Below are 17,592 nucleotides of genomic sequence, written 5' to 3'. Positions count from 1 at the left end.
AATAAAGTAAAATGAAACTTTGGCACAAAACAGAACATTCTAAAGAAATCGTCGCTTGCCCCACACATGTATTCCCACACTATCTGACAAAATACTGAGTTCCATTTAGAAGAATTATCCATGTGGCTGAAATAGGCTGGAATCCAGAGAAGAAATATTGTCTTTTAAGAAATATTTGGCATGTCAGCCCTGGATAAAAAGTCCACTATGTAATAGTAACCCCTAAATTTGAGTTCATCAGAGAGCTGAAAGAAGAACTGAACGCCAAGTGATTCAATAAAAGATGAATAAAATTAAGTCCTGATTTTTCTAAAATCCTTGAACAGAAAAACAGAGGCGGGGTCATCGTTTGCAGTTGTCACACAAAGAAAACAGATAATATAGAAAGAAACTCATTTTCAATTCACATAAATGAATATTTACATTTATACTTCTGATGTTTTTGATACATTTTTTTAATTACATCCATGTTAGCCAGAAGAATTGAGAACTACCCTCTATCTTGGGTTTGAGACAAATTCCAGATTCAGGGAAGAATAGGAAGGAGAATTGCTCACCCAGATAGATGAATCTTAAACTTATACATAAGTTCTCCAGAAAAAGTATAATCAAGGTGTGATATCTATATATAGAGTGAGAGATTAACTGGATATTCCTTTCTTTACCGTTTCCATATTTTTGTTGATTTTAATGAGTTGGTTATAGTTTGTTCAGTCTGCATCAATATAATCATTAATCAAAATTTTACATTTGAAATGAATCTGAAAACCAAAAGAAACAGTCAGTTGATATAAAGAGCCGTGGTCGTCATCCGTCCCGTCTTATTTCTAATCCGTTGGGCTGGGCTCAGAGAGCTCCAGTCAGGGCTCGCCACGTGTCCTTCCTCATTCTCTCTCTTCTCCTAGAAGACAAAGGCAGAAAGCAACCTCACTTCTCTCTCTTCTCTCCCTACCCGGCATGCCAACTCGCCACGTCATCCGGTGCGCTCAAACTCCTCTTCTTTTCTTTTCTTTTCTCTTCTGTTATTTTCTCTTATTGGCTCTTCTTCTTAATTTTCTCTTCTTTCTTTTCTTTTCTCGTATTGTCTCTTCTTCTTGATTTCCTATTGTTTATTTTCTTTTTCTCTTCTCTTCTTTTCTCGTACTGTCTCTTCTTCTTGATTTTCTCTTCTTTCTTCTTTTTCTCTTCTCTTCTTTTCTGTTATTGGCTCTTCTTCTTGATTTTCTCTTCTTTCTTTTTTTTCTCTTCTCTTCTTTTCTCTTACTGTCTCTTCTTCTTGATTTTCTCTTCTTTCTTTTTTTCCCTTCTCTTCTTTTCTGTTATTGGCTCTTCTTCTTGATTTTCTCTTCTTTCTTTTTTCTCTCTTCTCTTCTTTTCTCTTATTGGCTCTTCTTCTTGATTTTCCCTTCTTTCTTTTTTTTCTCCTCTTCTTTTCTCTTATTGGCTCTTCTTTCTTTTCTTTTCTTTTTTCTCCTCTTATTTTCTCTTATTGTCTCTTCTTTCTTTTCTTCTCTCTCCTCTTCTTTTCTCTTATTGTCTCTTCTTTCTTTTCTTCTCTCTCCTCTTCTTTTCTCTTATTGTCTCTTCTTTCTTTTCTTCTCTCTCCTCTTCTTTTCTCTTATTGTCTCTTCTTCTTGATTTTCTCCTCTTTTTTTTATTTTCCCTTCTCTTCACTTATTTACTCTTATTGTCTCTTCTTCTTGATTTTCTCCTCTTTCTTTTCTTTTCTCTTCTCTTCACTTCTTTTCTCTTGTTGGTTCTTCTTCTTGATTTTCTCCTCTTTTTTTTTCTCCTCTTCATTTTTTTACTCTTATTGTCTCTTCTTCTTGATTTTCTCCTCTTTCTTTTCTTTCCTCTTCTCTTCACTTCTTTTCTTTCCTCTTCTTTCTCTAATTGGCTCTTCTTTTTGATTTTCTCCTCTTTCCTCTTCTTTTCTCTTATTTCCCTTCTTTCTTTTCTCTTATTTTCTCTTCTCTTCTTTTCTCTTTTTTCTGTCTTCCTTGTTTCTCTTATTTTCTCTTTTTTCTTTGTCTTCTTTCTTTCCTTCTCTCTCTTCTCTCTCTTCTTTCTCTTCTTGAGTTTCTCTTCCTTCTCTCTCTTCTTTCTTTTCGATTTTCTCTTCTTTCTCTTCTTGAGTTTCTCTTCAGTTCTTTTCTTTCTCTTCTTGAGTTTCTCGTCAGTTCTCTTTTTTGATTTGTCTCCTTTTCTCTTCTTTCGTTTCTCTTCTTGATTTTCTCTCTTTTTTATCCTTTTCTCTTCTTTTTTATCTTTTCTCTTCGGGATTTTTTCTTCGTTTTTGTTCTCGTTATGAAACATTTCTATTATTTCTCAGCGTATTTAGAGGTGACGACTTCTCCGTCACCGTCAACGCGCCTGCCTCCTCCAGAGTTCGTGTTATCATCGACGTAAGCGTTTCTCTTCTTCTTCTTATTATTATTATTATTATTACTATTATTATTATTTTCCTTTATTTCTTTCTATCTTCTTTCTTGGTAAACTTCTTCTTGACTATCTTTTCCGCAGGGCATGAGCATCCCGGAGACGACACTCACCCCGCCGACGACGGATGACGCCCGTCAACCCCGTCAACGGCCTCCTCCTGAGGTTCGTGTCACACTGGCAGTCGTTGATTTTTTCTAATTTGATGCCATCGTTAACTGAGACGGTTGACGTTGACGGGTTTGATCAGATCCAAGTGATGACTTGACGGCGACAGGTAACCTCGTCATCGTCAACAGTAGATGTTGATGTTGATGGATTTAGCCAAATCCAAGTGATGATGTGACGTCAAAGATAACCTCCTCATCGTCTTCAATATCACCGTTGACGATGACGATCTTGGGTTTAGCCAAATCCAAGTGATGATGTGGGTCAAAGATAACCTCCTCATCGTCTTCAATATCACCAATGATGATGATGTTCTTGGGTTTAGCCAAATCCAAGTGATGATGTGACGCCAAAGATAACCTCATCAATGTCGTCAACATCTTTGAAAATCACCAGTTGATGTTCACATTGACCTTGACATTGACATTGATGGGTTTAGCCGAATCCAATGGATGACCCAACGTTGACATGTAACATGGTCACTGTCTTCGAAATCACCCGTTGACTTTGATGGGTTTAGCCAAATCCATGGGATGATGTGATGATGTGGCGTTGACTTTTAATCTAGTCAACAAAGTCAAAACTACCCTACTATGGAGTTTGCATATGTCAATGTCATTGAGTTTGTTGATGACGACGTGATGGTTCATGAATTTCGGATGATGATCGTTGACGAAATTTGGATTATATGTTGTCAATGACGATAACTCAAATGTTATCGACAATGCAGACAACAACCATGCACCATTTGGATGTGCTGGATATCACGCAATACTGTCAGAGGTGTCGTCAAGGCCAACATAGTCTTAAAACTTGATTTTGTGCCTAATTAAAGGTCAGATGAAGGAATTCACCGAGTTGATTGTTGACTTTTGAGTTGACTTGTGTGGGCTCTCAGATGCGGAGAGTCTCGAGTTCCCAGTGGACGGCGGAGGACGTGGTGAGGTTTCTGTGGAATAGAAGTTATGTCCCGTCTGGAAATACAGAGCCTTGTGCTGTCTGCATGGTAATATGGAGAAAAAAATTTATTTGTTTTCTTCTGACACTGAGATCTTTTCTTTTCTTGCATAAAAAATAAATATTTTATTTTATGTAGAAAAAATATATTCCAACAGTACAGATAAGTTTTTTTATTTGTTTTCTTATAATAGAAATAAATATGTTTTGTATTCTCTAGTAATACAAAGAAAATTGTTTATGTATTTTATTGTTGTGAAGAAATTATAAAAAAAATATTTTATCTATTTTATAGTTAGAAATTATATTCTTTGTTTTCTTGTAATACAAACAAAAAGTGTATCCATTTTATTGTACAAATTATTTTCTTTTTTTCCTGTAATACACAAAAAAGTGCATCTATTTTATTGTAAGACAAAATAATTTTGTATCTTTATTGAAATGCAAAGAAAATATTTCATTTGTTTTATGTAGTACAAAGAAAATATTTTATATGTTGTCTTGTAGTACAAAAAATAAATATATATTTTTAGGTTAACACAAAGTGAATATTTGAATTGAATTGTTGTACTACAAAAAAAAAATTGATTTCTTTATTGCAATACAAAGAAAGTATTTTATTTGTTTTCTTCTAATGCAAGAGAAAATAATTTATTTGTGTTTGTCATAATACAGAGATTTTTTATTTTTTATTCTTGTTCTTCACTTGGGAATCGGTTAATGCAGCAATATGAGATGGGGGAAGAAGTGGTAATGTTGCCATGCTGTCACGTGTTCCACGTGGACTGCGTTACCATGTGGCTGACACTGAGACACGCGTGCCCTGTTTGCATGCGCCCAGCCCTGACAAACAGGGGTTGGAGAAGTGAAGGAAGAAGACGAAGTCAACGTCTCAGTCAACGCATGCGCACTGAAGGCCATCCGTAAAAACAAAATTTTTTCAATAGGAAATCAGAAAAAGGAAAGTTCTAATCCTCTATAAAGTAATCTTTAAAACTAAAAGTAGAAGGAAAACAAAAAATAATAATTTTTTTGAAACATGGTCTTCAATACATGTTTTTATTTTTTACTATCCTTAACTTGTTTCTTTTTAAAGCATCATCAATACCTATTAACTAATTTTTGTATATTTTCAGGTGCATTTTTTCAATGGTTGCAATTGAAAGTATTAGAACTGACAGCTTTCTTGTAGTACTAGCCTGGGCAGTCTAATGAGGCTATTAATCCGATGTCATAAATATTTTCTCTTTTGATATTTGACAAATATGGAGATTTAGATAGCCTAAACATTGATCCATTAGTGTTATAATTTGACTTTTCTAAATAACATTTTTAAATAAAGAAAATATATACATGTATCTATTATCAAGGAACAATAGCTAAACAAGAGAGAGAGAGGACCATATATTAAACTGAAAAAAGAAAGAGGAGGGAAAATTAGTTAAACTGAAAGAAGATAAAGGAATATAAATTAAACATAGAGAAGAAAGAGAGATATATTGAATATAATTTAAACATAAAGACGATAACAAGTCAGAAAGAAAAGAAAGAACAGCTGTTAAACATAAATAAAAAAGAGAGGAACGAACAGAAGTTCAATAGAAATGAGATAGAGAGAGAGAGAGAGGTTAAGGACATCAGTCAGAAAGAAAGACAGAGGTATGTATTTAAGTGATGAGATTGTTTCAGTTACCCCAACCAAGATGCATGTGGCGAAAGGGACAACAGACTATAAGAAATGAAAAAATTAACCTTGTATCGATGACTATGAGATGCTTGATGTTGCATCATGTATCAAATCCATTAAACTGCCTCACAGTAGCAAGCATCATGCACTGAACTTCATCATCATCACTAACATCATTGCCAAAGCAAGCACCACCAAGGGCATCCATCTCATAAAAAAATAATAAATTATAAAAAGTGCGCCATGCACAACCAATGGATCACATGATTGAGATGATTTGAAAATTATTGACCTCAAACATAACTATGAATAAACAGCAAAGTTGATCAAGATTCTCTGAAATAAAACTGGAAATCAACAATGTTTGAACTGTAATAATGATGTTGATTATAATACTATGATAAAAGTGCTAGCTTGAAAGAAGCTGCAAACCCACATCAGTTAAATAGCAATGTACATCTTGGAACATTAAGAATGATGAGGATGACGATGATAAAGTTGATAATACTATGGAAAATGGTTAGTTATGCGGAAGAAGATGATTATTACTATTAGATAATGGAGGTGGTCAATATTGGTGATTATGATAAAGTTTATTTGCAACATATTTTTACAAATATACAACATGACAATGGCAATTACTGTAGCCACACCAATGTTGGAGTCTATCAATCCCCTCACCCTTTTAAAGCAGGATAGGAGTTTTGACCATATAACTACCCCAAAACAACCACTTTGGAAAAGTTTATCTATTTCAGGGCAGTGGGGCCACTAAGGCCACTGTTTTTATGCCCATTTTTTAAAATATTTGTTTCTCTTTGATTTTCACTCATTGTTTTTGGAGATTTTCGTTGGATTTCTTTTCATAGTACATAGAGTCTCTCTCTCTCTCTCTATCTGTCTCTCTCTCTATATATATACACACACACATACATACATATATTTATGTATATATATCTCTCTGTGTCACACTCTATCTTCTCTCCCATGATAATGAAGGATAACTTCTTGATAGTAATGACAGGAGTATGCGACGATGATGATAACAACAGGTCGAGTATTTTCCATGTGTGGGTTATTTGTAGTACTTATTTTCTTCCATTTCATAAGCTTGCTAAGGCTTACATTATTTCTCGGTATGATATAGATAATTTGAGCAGTTCATGTAACTTTGTTATGTGTAATAAACTAGACATTGGGGTTAATTATCCCATTTAAGTCCTCTGATTTATAAGAAAATATTTATATTTTTCCTTAGAAGCAATGAGCAACTAAAGATCTAATCTATACAGAGCAAGTACGAATTAGTGAATATAAAGTTTAATTTATAGTTTTTAGGATATATGTATTATTAAATACTTAATTGTCATTGAATAAAGTCAAAACAATGAAATTTAGGTCAAAATAATTATAAGAAAACGAGGAAGTAATTTTCCTATTTAACCTAATTTATTCAAATTGTATAGAATATTTTTAAGAAAATTATGAACTATAACCTAAACACTCAACATAATGTTTGGAAGGATGATGAATGTAATAGACCAAATGGATGGATTTCCAGAGGGAAGCCATATTTTGTGATCAGATATGATTAACTTCCTTCCTCTGTCCTTTAATCTGATCTTTGGGGAGGGTTCGAATGGGTGAGGGTGAATGGTGACTTTAATTAGTCCCTGGTGATTGTCATGGTGGTGGCATGCCATATGGTCCACTTCAATGTAAACTTGCTTCTCAACCATCAGTATCCTAATGACGTAAACTAGGTCCATTTTCCAAGGTTGGGAAGCTTTTTATTTTCATTATTCTTCTTTCCCTCCATCTGAGTTTGGGGAGAGTGCAATTTTCTTAATGTGTTAGTCTCAGGAATGTCCATTTGATTGTGATCATCTATAGACATTCCGTTGAGTGTTAATTCCACAAAAAAGAGGATAAATGGAACTTTTTGAAACATTCCAAATGATTTTCCTGTTCCCACTAATGAAATTGGGAATAAAATTTATGTTAACATCTTGTACTGGTCGTATTTTTTCACAAAAGGTAGTCATGTTCACGAACAAACAACTTTTTTCCCTATATATGTGTCAGGATGTCAAAATAGTTTTCGAAATCTGACTGGTGGGTTTTCGTAATATCACAATTTTGGCCTTTAGTGAATCTCCTTCTGGAACTCCAAATTTTTTAATAACTGTGGTTTTTTCTGACGCCTGACTTCACTTCTGATTCTAAAAATATTTAAATGTGACTGGTGGATATAAGATCACGTTTACATAAATTTTTTTTTTCAAAAATTAATTTTGATTTTTGGGTTTTAAATAAGTTTCCCTAAACCCACAGTGGACATGGCACACCACAGACAGAAAGTAACAAAATACTTATATTAAACTCATTTATTCATCATTTTATTCTTTTCTAGGCTTGAGTGTTAACAGAATCTACCACACCAAAAATGATGCTCTAGAATTACAAATCAAAACTTTAGGTCAAAACTTCAGAGTTTACATCAAAACTTTAAGTAGACCACCAAACAGTCATATTTGAAAAACTAACAGGAAAGTCATGGGAAACTAATGTTGTGATTAACTTGTGGTCCAATTTTATGATATAGTGAGAGAAATGAAATCACTAATGAGGGATAAACCTCTCGCCATGTGGAGAACCATTGTTTCTTGATAGGCAATTGTTCTAGGCAGTGATTTATTGTTCCCTCTTGAGCAATTTATATCTTTTTTTGGTGGGATTTTATTCATTCAAATAAATATCTTTTTCAAAAATATATCTGCTTTAATTTTTTTCAAATGTTTTAATATTCTACAAATATTATTCTATAACACAAATATAATCATTATGAACTATGATGAAACCTTAAGCATATTTTTCAGCGTATTATTTTCTCTGAATGAAGTGGCTACACTTGATCTGAGGACAATCGCAAGGAGGAAGAAACTGTTTGAACAATCAAGGCTCTATCCGTGCATGCATGTATGAATTTTGAAAATCTCAAAAAAATGATGTTTGTTTAAAGAAATTAAACACCTTTTTTTCTTCTTTTATCTTCATGTCTTTTCTGCCCAGAGATGACCCCACTACAGTTCACGCGAAATCTAGGAGTTTTGTTTTTTCATTTTAATTTCACCTGATGAACAATATTAAGAATAAGAAAATATATTTGATTATTTTATGATAAAATACTTTGTACAGAATCTCTTCTCGCTCTCAGTCAATGTAGGATAAGGATTTGTTAAAAGTTCTCTCTGGAGACATAATAGAAATGCAATATAAAGTAATGCACAATCTTTAGTAATTACCTTTTAATATCGAGATAGGGAATGAACAGCCAAAATATCTGGTTCGTTTGCGAACAAACGGCAGTTCGGTGAAAGAAGTTAAATTGAAAAAAGAAGAGTAAAATTGAATAAAAAAAACTTGTTCTACACTGATAAAATTAGGACAGCTCTAAAACACATTTGAATAAACCAGGTAGGCTACATAATATTTATTCTGTATGTTTCATTTATTTGTCATTTCTGAAGGGATCAGGGCAAGCTCGTCCAAAAAATAATCATTTCCGAAGCGCGGAAACTTTATAAAAAGTTGAATTTCCGGTCGGACTAAGGATCAGATACTTGATGATTTAACGGAAATGCAAGACTAGCCCTTACTAATCACGGGCTTTCAAAGTGCATAACTCTATTTCACAGCTATTCATTAAGACAGGATCAACGGTATGAAAAATGAAAGAACCCATAAAAAGCATGATAAATTAAGGGCCGGGTACGCACCGGAGAAGCATCCATCTCTTCCTTCCCCTTAATCCTCCGAGGCCATGATTCCAGAATAATCTGCAAATTTAGAGGATCTTAAGATGGTACGATTATAAAATAATTCAAGGAAAACAAAATACAGTTTTCGGATAATGTTCAGATCTTCAAAAGGCATTAAAATGGTAATCATTGATGATATAGGGATAATACAAAAGGTACTTACAGATTATGTTAGGACATTAAAATGGCAATCATTGATGATATAGGGACAGTACAAAAGGTATTTATAGATTATTTTGGGACATTAAAATGGTAATCACTGATGATATAGGGACAGTACAAAAGGTATTTATAGATTATTTTGGGACATTAAAATGGTAATCACTGATGATATAGGGACAATACAAAAGGTATTTATAGATTATTTTGGGACATTAAAATGGTAATCACTGATGATATTGGGACAATACAAAAGGTATTCATAGATTATTTTAGGACACTAAAATGGTAATCACTGATGATATTGGGACAATACAAAAGGTATTTATAGATTATTTTAGGACACTAAAATGGTAATCACTGGTGATATTGGGACACTACAAAAGGTATTTACAGATTATTTTAGGACATTAAAATGGAAATCACTGATGATATTGGGACAATACAAAAGGTATCTATAGATAATGTTAGGACATTAAAATACTAATCATTGATGATATTGAGACAATGCAAAAGGTATTTATAAATTATTGATGGTGTTAAGACGTTGAAAAGGTAGTTATAGATTATCTTAGGACATAAAAAAATGTATTTACACATTATGTTAGGAAATGAAAAGGTCAGTTTAAAGACTACGTAAAGACATTAAAATGGTAAATATTGGTGATATTGGGATATTAAAAACGTATTTACAGATTATTTAACACATTAAAAACGTATCTATCCGGACATTAGAATGGTAAATATTGATGATATAAGAACATTATTAAGAGGTATTTCTAGAACAAGATAGTATAATTAAATGGTAATTAAAGATAATAAGGGTTGTCGGCTGTACCTCCTAGTTGTAGACCATGTACTTCGGAGTGGCGCTGAACTTCTGATAGCCCTTGATGACTTTGTTCACCGCCTCGAGGAAGTCCTTCTCCGTCACGGTCTTCCTTCGTGCTCGGATCGCATACATCCCCGCCTCCGTGCACACACTCCTTATGTCAGCCCCTGATCGAACAGCAGATTAGAAGAGGGCTCAGGAGCTTTTAGAGAGATATAGAGAGGAAAAAATTACTTGAGAAGGGTCTCGTTATTGGTTAAGAAGAAAAATTAAAGTACATGAACCGAAAAAGAGACGAGAGGGAGAGAAGCGGAAAAGAGAGAAGAGATGTAAATTGGTATTGACTGACGAAGACAAAAATACAGGGGGAGAAAGAGAGGTGATTGAGAAAGAGATTGTAGAGCGAGAGAGAAGAGAGAGGAGGGAAAAAGGAAAACCAAACGACGATAGAGAAAGAGAAGATAGAATTTAGAGGGAGAGAAAAGAGAGACGAATATGAGAAAGGGGAATCAAATAAGGAGAGAGAAAGAGAGAGACACGAATATGAGAAAGGGGAATCAAATAAGGAGAGAGAAAGAGAGAGACACGAATATGAGAAAGGGGAATCAAATAAGGAGAGAGAAAGAGAGAGACTGGTTGATTCAAGAGATGACATAAGAAAGATAAAGAGCGAAGAGAAGGGGCGATGGAGGAACAAGGCAGAGAGAGAAAGGGAGAGATAGGACAGGAGAGAGAGAGAGAGAAAGAGGAGACAAATAGTTATCAACTGGGACGCCAAAGTGGAGAGAAGAAACTGTAGAGTAAGAGAGAGGAGAGAAGAGAGAGAAGAAGAAACTCGTTATAGAGTGAGATAGATGGGTGATAGAGAGAGAGAGAGAAAGAAAAAAGTCATTCATAAACTGGGAAGGGCAATGGTGTAGAGAGAGAGAGAGAGGTACCGGTGGAGTTAGGGCAGAGACGAGCGAGGAGCTCGAAGCGGATGTCGCGCTCGCAGTTCATGGTACGGGTGTGAATCTTGAAGATTTGAGTTCGGCTCTCCAGGTCGGGCAGTCCGAATTCCACCTTCCGGTCCAGCCTCCCCGGACGCAGTAGAGCCGGGTCCAACGTATCCGGTCTACACATTTTCAACAAGTCCATAGACAAAGTTAAGATAAAAAAGTGAAGAAACGAGAGCAAATTAATGAAGACTAAAAATCGAAGAGATAATAGAGGGAGATCAGTGAAAGAGGATTTAAGAGAGAGAGACAGGAGGGGGGGCAGCATTGAAGTTTCTGTGAAACGTACAAAAGAGGATGAGAAAAGCGAGGAACAGTATACAAACAGAAGGAGGGAGGGAGGAAGAGATAGCGAGAGAGACAACGGAAAAGAACTCAAACACAGAGAAGACAAAGACAGAGGGGAATATAAAGCAGTTAAATATATACATATATATATATATATAGAGAGAGAGAGAGAGAGTAAGAGAGAGGTAGAAAGAGCAGAAAAACACAGAGAGAGGGAGAAGAATGTAGAGCAGTTAAACCAAGAGAGAGAGGGAGAAGAATATAAAGCAGTTAAACCAAGAGAGAGAGGGAGAAGAATATAGAGCAGTTAAACCAAGAGAGAGAGGGAGAAGAATATAGAGCAGTTAAACCAAGAGAGAGCGGTAGAAAGAGCAGATAAACAGAGAGAGAGGGAGAAGAATATAGCGCAGTTAAACCAAGGGAGAGAGAGAGAGAGGTAGAAAGAGCAGAGAAATAGAGAGAGAGAGAGGAATATAGAGCAGTTAAACCAATAGAGAGAGAGAGGGAGAAAATGAAAACAAGAAAATAAACAAGGGGTAGAGAGAGATACAATTTGATGAGGGTGGGAAAGGGAGCGCCAACTATTTCTCGAAACAAATAAACAAAAATGAAGAGATTAGTAACTAACCTGTTGGTAGCCATGAGGACCTTAATGTTGCCTCGGGCATCGAATCCATCGAGCTGGTTCACAATCTCAAGCATCGTGCGCTGAACTTCATTATCGCCACCGACACCGTCATCAAAGCGAGCTCCGCCAATGGCGTCCACCTCATCAAAGAAGACAATGCACGCTTTCTTCGATCTCGCCATCTGCAACAACATCGGTACAGGATTGAGATGATCATGACAAAGATGAATGCAAGACAGCTGCAAGTCCGCTTCATTGGATTTTTTTATGAAGATACTGCGATAAATCGTCAAAGATAGGTATGATCATGCAGTGGAGGTGACCACCTCGTGGCAGCGACGGCCATGATGGGACACTAATGATCATAATGATACTAAGGTAAATGTTCAAAGATGATGATGATGATGATTATGATCTTTGATCATATCGCGGAGGTGATCCAGATGTAATCAGCGAGACATCTGTAAATCCACGGAATGCCGCTAGCAATGGCAATGTAGGAATACTGAAACTGTTGATTATGATACTCTGATAAAAAAAATAAACGATAAAATATGAAAAAAATGATAGTAGCAATGATATTAATAACAATGGTGATGTTGATTATGGTGACTATCGCGGTGGTCAGGGTAATGACGATAATTATAATAGTAAACATAATCAAAACGATGATAATGACGATTATGGCGGCCCAATAACAACGATGATCGAGATAAAAGAGATACATCGAACAGAATGACAACAGTTATAAGGATGGCAGTGATGATGGAAGAGACCTGGAAGAGCTCGCGGACCATCCGAGCACCCTCACCGACATACTTCTGCACAAGCTCGCTACCGATTACGCGGATAAAACAAGCATCAGTTCTGTTGGCCACCGCTCTCGCCAAGAGCGTCTTCCCAGTTCCCGGAGGACCGTAGCAGAGAACCCCCTTCGGCGGATCAATACCGAGCTTCACAAATTTCTCTGGATGGAGCATTGGGAGCTCAACAACCTATACCAAATAATCAACATTAATCATAATGACAAGAGATTAAGGCAAAATTAAATCAGATAGAAAATATAAATGGACTCACTTCTCTCATTTTCTCAATCTGCTCCTTGCAGCCTCCGACGTCGTTGTAAGTAACATCGGGTTTCTCCTCCACGGTCATCATTGTGACACTAGGATCGATCTTGGGCGGCAGCGGAATCTGGATCTGATACTTATTCCGATCCACTCTGGAGAATTAATCGCTTGAGAAACGAAATCCAGGGAAAGAAAGAGAAAGCAATAGAAGAAAATAGAGAAGTGAAAGACGGAAGTAGATAAGAGATATAATGCATTACCCAACTCGCATGCCTTCTTCAATGTCAGTGGGAGAGACTTTGTCGCCCAGGCCAACGACAAACTAAGATTCAGGAATTCCGAATTGAGTCCTCGAAATGAATGAAAAAGGTGAAATTAATGAGACTAAAGAGTCATGCGCGCTGACCTTGGCAATCTGCTTAACGTTGATGATGTACTTGGCATCATCGGTGTTGGGGTTTATAATTTTTGTGCACCTAGCGACCTTCAAAGGACAAAATAAGGCACATTAGATAAATTCAACAAAATTTTTCATGTTTAAAATGAAAATTATGCTAGTAAATCACCTGAAGAGGCTGCTCTTCTTGCATCATCTGCTTATCGGAAACAAGGTCCCATTGGCTTGGTGGGGCTAAACCGGTGTCTGATTCTTTGATACCTGAATGGATTTAAAATATTGCCGCTTAAGAAAGTAGTTATAGAGATTGATGGGACGAAGGCGCAAAATTTTCTGGATGAAGTATGTTATAAAGGTATGAATATAAATTTTCAAAAAAATAAAATAAAGGTATGAATATACGGGGGATTCTCATCAAACACAATCAAGAAGATTCTTTTTCTTCTTTGAAATATAAGGATATAATTAATAGATATCAAAATTCTAAGAAGCAAGGGTTCCTCTGCGTATGATGAATAAATATTTCGATGATATTCTGATATAAAAGTTTATGCGTTCCATGACTCTGTCGGTGCCCTTATACAAATTGCTAAATCGTTTAACTTTTCCATGAAAGGTTAACCCCAAAGAATAACTAACAGAAAAATAAAAATATCCACTTTGAATGAGAGACGAGCTCCAAAATTCTTAGAGATAAGCTCCAAAATCCTCAAAGATAATAGCTCAGCTAATTGTTGGAAGGTGAAATGGAGAAACTTGAATCCCTCCATAGCTCGAAATCAGGGTACAAAAATTATGGAAATTCTAATGTAACTCTTGTTCTACATATTGCACTATCCTAAATATGGAAGATATGGAAGAATTAAAAGAGGATATACCTGCATAAGAGAAAGGTGCAAAACTCATCCAAGATAAGTCAATTTATTCTCAACCGTATGAACCAAAAAAAAAAATTCGAAACAAAAGGTTAGGACTCAAAACAACCGTGAAGATCTAGAGGACTATTACCGCAAAGGTCGTTGATCTTCTTTGCCATTTCTTTGATTTCTTTTTCCACTTTCTTAATTTGGGCGGTGTATGGTCCCAAACCCTGTAATCGAAGTCATATGATCGACATAAGAACATTGAAAGGTATCATTAACCCGTAGAGGAAGCCCATAAAAATGTCTTTTTTTAATTAAAGCACATAAAAATGTATCAAGAGAATGTGGCAACGTTCTACTCGAGAGTCATTGAAATATGCAGATCTAAAAAGGAATTTGAAGCACTAACAAAGCAACCATGGGGACATCACAAACGGCAAATAAGAAAACGGCAAATAGAGCGTCAGAAAATAAGAAAACCTCATAAAAGCAACGTGACCACAGTTAATAAGACTGAGGATCAGATGATAAATAAACCACACTCAAATATTTTAGAAATATGAATGTCGAAAACATAAAATCTCCTATGAGAACAACCTGTAAAATCTCCCATCACATGTGATGAGCAAGCAAATAAAGGTGCACAAAATAAAGAATTATGATCCCTAAATGTCCCATTTTCGGGATGATTTCTCTTTCGACATATACATGTCTAATGGATGTCGAAAAGAATTTTCAGCAAAGACAGAACAAATTGAAAATCTAATGGATCAACAACCAGCGGGACATTACTAACTTCAACATAAGGATAAAATAAGAAATAATCGCAAAATCCACACGGCGCTGAAAATTAAAATGAGGACACCGAGATACAGAGTACAGGTAACGTGTTGAACTTTAAGAGACAACGGCATACAGAAACTGGAAAATCAGCGATACAAACCCTAATCGGATGGAAAACATGGAAATCAACGCGTTAAATAAAAAAATTGTGATCCATGATGAACGATTTCGATTCCAACATACAAAAGTTTTTATCGAGGCGATGTCGTCCTCGTACATAAGTTTTGACGTACACATGTCTATGTAATAATTTCAATAACGACAAAACCAATTGAAAATCTAATGGATCAATAACCAGCGGGACATCATTGACTTCAAAATAAGGAGAAAAAAAAAGAAAAACATACAAAATCCACACGACGCTAAAATTCAATGAAATAGAGGTCGGAGAGTTACAAATTACAGGTAACCTACTGAACTTTAAGATACATTGACGCTTCCAAAAATCGAAAAATCCGCGATACAAACCCTAATCAAATGAAAAACATCGAAATCAACGCGTTGAATTACAAAATTATGATCTATTAATATCTATGAATGCGGAACGATTTCGTTTCCTACATACATAAGTTTTCAGCACGGCGATGTCATCATCGTACATAAGTTTCGACGTATACATTTCCAGAAAAAAAATTTCAGTAACGACAAAACAAATTGAAAAGCACATGGATCAACAACCAGCGGAACATCATCGACTTAAAAATACGGAGAAAATAAGAAAAAAACTCGCAAAATCCACCCAACGCTAAACATCGTAGATATAGAAGTCGCAGATATGCAGACTACAGGTAACATATCGAAATTTAAAAGATAAAACGGCTTAAAAACCCGCAAAATCCGCGAAACAAACCCTAATCATATGAATAATATGGAAATCAACGACTCGAATTACAAAATTATGATCCATAAATATCTATCAATGCGGAACGATTTCGCCACCAACACATACATAAGTTTTCAGCAAGGCGATGTCATCCTCATCCAATGGAGGCGGATTCTTCTCGTTCTTGATCTCGTCTTCGATGTCTCCCGTGGGTGGCGCCATCGCTTCTCACTTCTTCGATCCGAACCCTCTAAACTTGAGGAAGAAGAATTCCAAAATCGAAGCCGGTTTGGGTATTTATAGCCAACGGCGACTCTCTCCAAGTTCGTTTCCTTAAAAGGAGGATGGTTAGACCGTCACGTGGAACGTTTCTATCCGTCGGATCTTCATCTCACGCCCAGAATTTTGAGGAATGTCAGATCGGTTTATCTGTGATCCGAATTTTGCGTTCCCTATACTTCGACTTTATAGATGAAATCGCGATTTGATAAAATAAACCTCGAACAAATTCAATTATTACAGAACTGTGAAAGTACTATATTTGCCCGAATATCTAGAAATAAAGCAAGACTTGAGAAAAGTCCATGAAAATATCTGAAATTATTTGTAAACCAAACAATTGACAAATATAACATTTTGGAATAAAGTCCACCCGATGTAATGATAGTTCATGAGGTGAAAAAAAATTCTGAAAATGTCTGAAATTATTTGTAAGCCAAACAATTGATAAATGTAACAATTTAGAATAAATTCCACACCAATATAAATGATAGTTCGTGAGGTGAAAAATTTTCTGAAAATGTCTGAAATTATTTGTAAACCAAACAATTGATAAATGTTTCAGTTTGGAATAAAGTCCACACCAATATATATGATAGTTCAGGAGATGTAAAATAATGATTTGTTTTGAGTGTCAAAGTTTTTTTTCTAACTAATTGTGTAATTCTTTGATATGATGCAGCATTATTCAATAACTTTAAAGGGAAGGCTATTAGTGATGCTATGGGCAGTCTAGCTGCTTCGTAACGAGATTGTTTTCAAGGGGAGGACAGCCTCGACGAACGACATCATTCTCAAAAGGAGAAGCTTGATTCGTACTGGTTTAGAAAAAATCATCTTCCCAAAGATGGTGGAAATTTTGCCACGTAACATTAGCAAACATAATTTTTTATGTAAAGTCATTTACGAGTTAATACTGAAAGTAATATAATACAAAATTGAATGGCATATCATTATTAATAACATGGAATGTTTGATGGAAAATTTGTTTGCTAAAAAACCTTTTATGCATATTATTGCAAGAAAGATTTCAAGGAGATTATCTTTTTGACTTTCAACCTGAAAAAATAGTTAGAGTAAATAAATTGTGGTGAAAATAAAGAATAATCCCTTAATATTTTTTGAGTTAGGGATATCCTCAATTTATCCAGTGGATTTGTCGTTGTTCAAGTCTTTATTCCATAGGAACTTAATGGTGGAACCAAAAAAATTTGGTGCATTAAATAGATTAGACGAGGCAAGATAAAAGAATCCTGAAAAAGTTTAAAATCACTTATATTAAGATTATGAATAATTAGAAAGGAAATCACTATAGAATCCTTATGTTGTCGATACTTATTGCT

At 35.3% G+C, this 17,592-nt stretch overlaps 2 protein-coding genes across 3 annotated transcripts; one reads left to right on the top strand and one right to left on the bottom strand.

The window, feature by feature from the left end:
- The first annotated feature begins 641 nt into the window (after window positions 1-641).
- LOC144702590 (uncharacterized) lies at window positions 642-4,772 on the top strand. Its single transcript, XM_078574625.1, has 5 exons — window positions 642-980; window positions 2,333-2,405; window positions 2,524-2,604; window positions 3,506-3,613; window positions 4,291-4,772. Exons 1-5 carry the CDS (start codon window positions 958-960, stop codon window positions 4,489-4,491), a joined length of 486 nt encoding a protein of 161 aa, XP_078430751.1. The 5' UTR covers window positions 642-957; the 3' UTR covers window positions 4,492-4,772.
- A 4,109-nt stretch (window positions 4,773-8,881) lies between these two features.
- On the bottom strand, window positions 8,882-16,255 carry LOC144702788 (26S proteasome regulatory subunit 7A). Of its 2 annotated transcripts, none has more exons than XM_078574839.1 (11): window positions 16,097-16,255; window positions 14,450-14,531; window positions 13,611-13,702; window positions 13,451-13,528; window positions 13,305-13,366; window positions 13,052-13,196; window positions 12,751-12,969; window positions 11,975-12,156; window positions 11,002-11,177; window positions 10,070-10,230; window positions 8,882-9,090 (listed from the first exon to the last, which is right to left on the bottom strand). In XM_078574839.1, exons 1-10 carry the CDS (start codon window positions 16,190-16,192, stop codon window positions 10,073-10,075), a joined length of 1,290 nt encoding a protein of 429 aa, XP_078430965.1. In that variant the 5' UTR covers window positions 16,193-16,255; the 3' UTR covers window positions 8,882-9,090; window positions 10,070-10,072. The 2 variants fall into 2 exon arrangements, with proteins under 2 accessions (XP_078430965.1, XP_078430966.1); XM_078574840.1 differs by lacking the exon at window positions 16,097-16,255 and adding an exon at window positions 15,713-15,730.
- Window positions 16,256-17,592: the final 1,337 nt, after the last annotated feature.

The sequence above is a fragment of the Wolffia australiana genome, chromosome 4 (assembly GCF_029677425.1).
Source record: "Wolffia australiana isolate 7733 chromosome 4, ASM2967742v1".
Taxonomy (NCBI): Eukaryota; Viridiplantae; Streptophyta; class Magnoliopsida; order Alismatales; family Araceae; genus Wolffia; species Wolffia australiana.
Note: the sequence above shows the minus strand (reverse complement) of the source record. Positions and strands in the feature narration are given on the sequence as shown.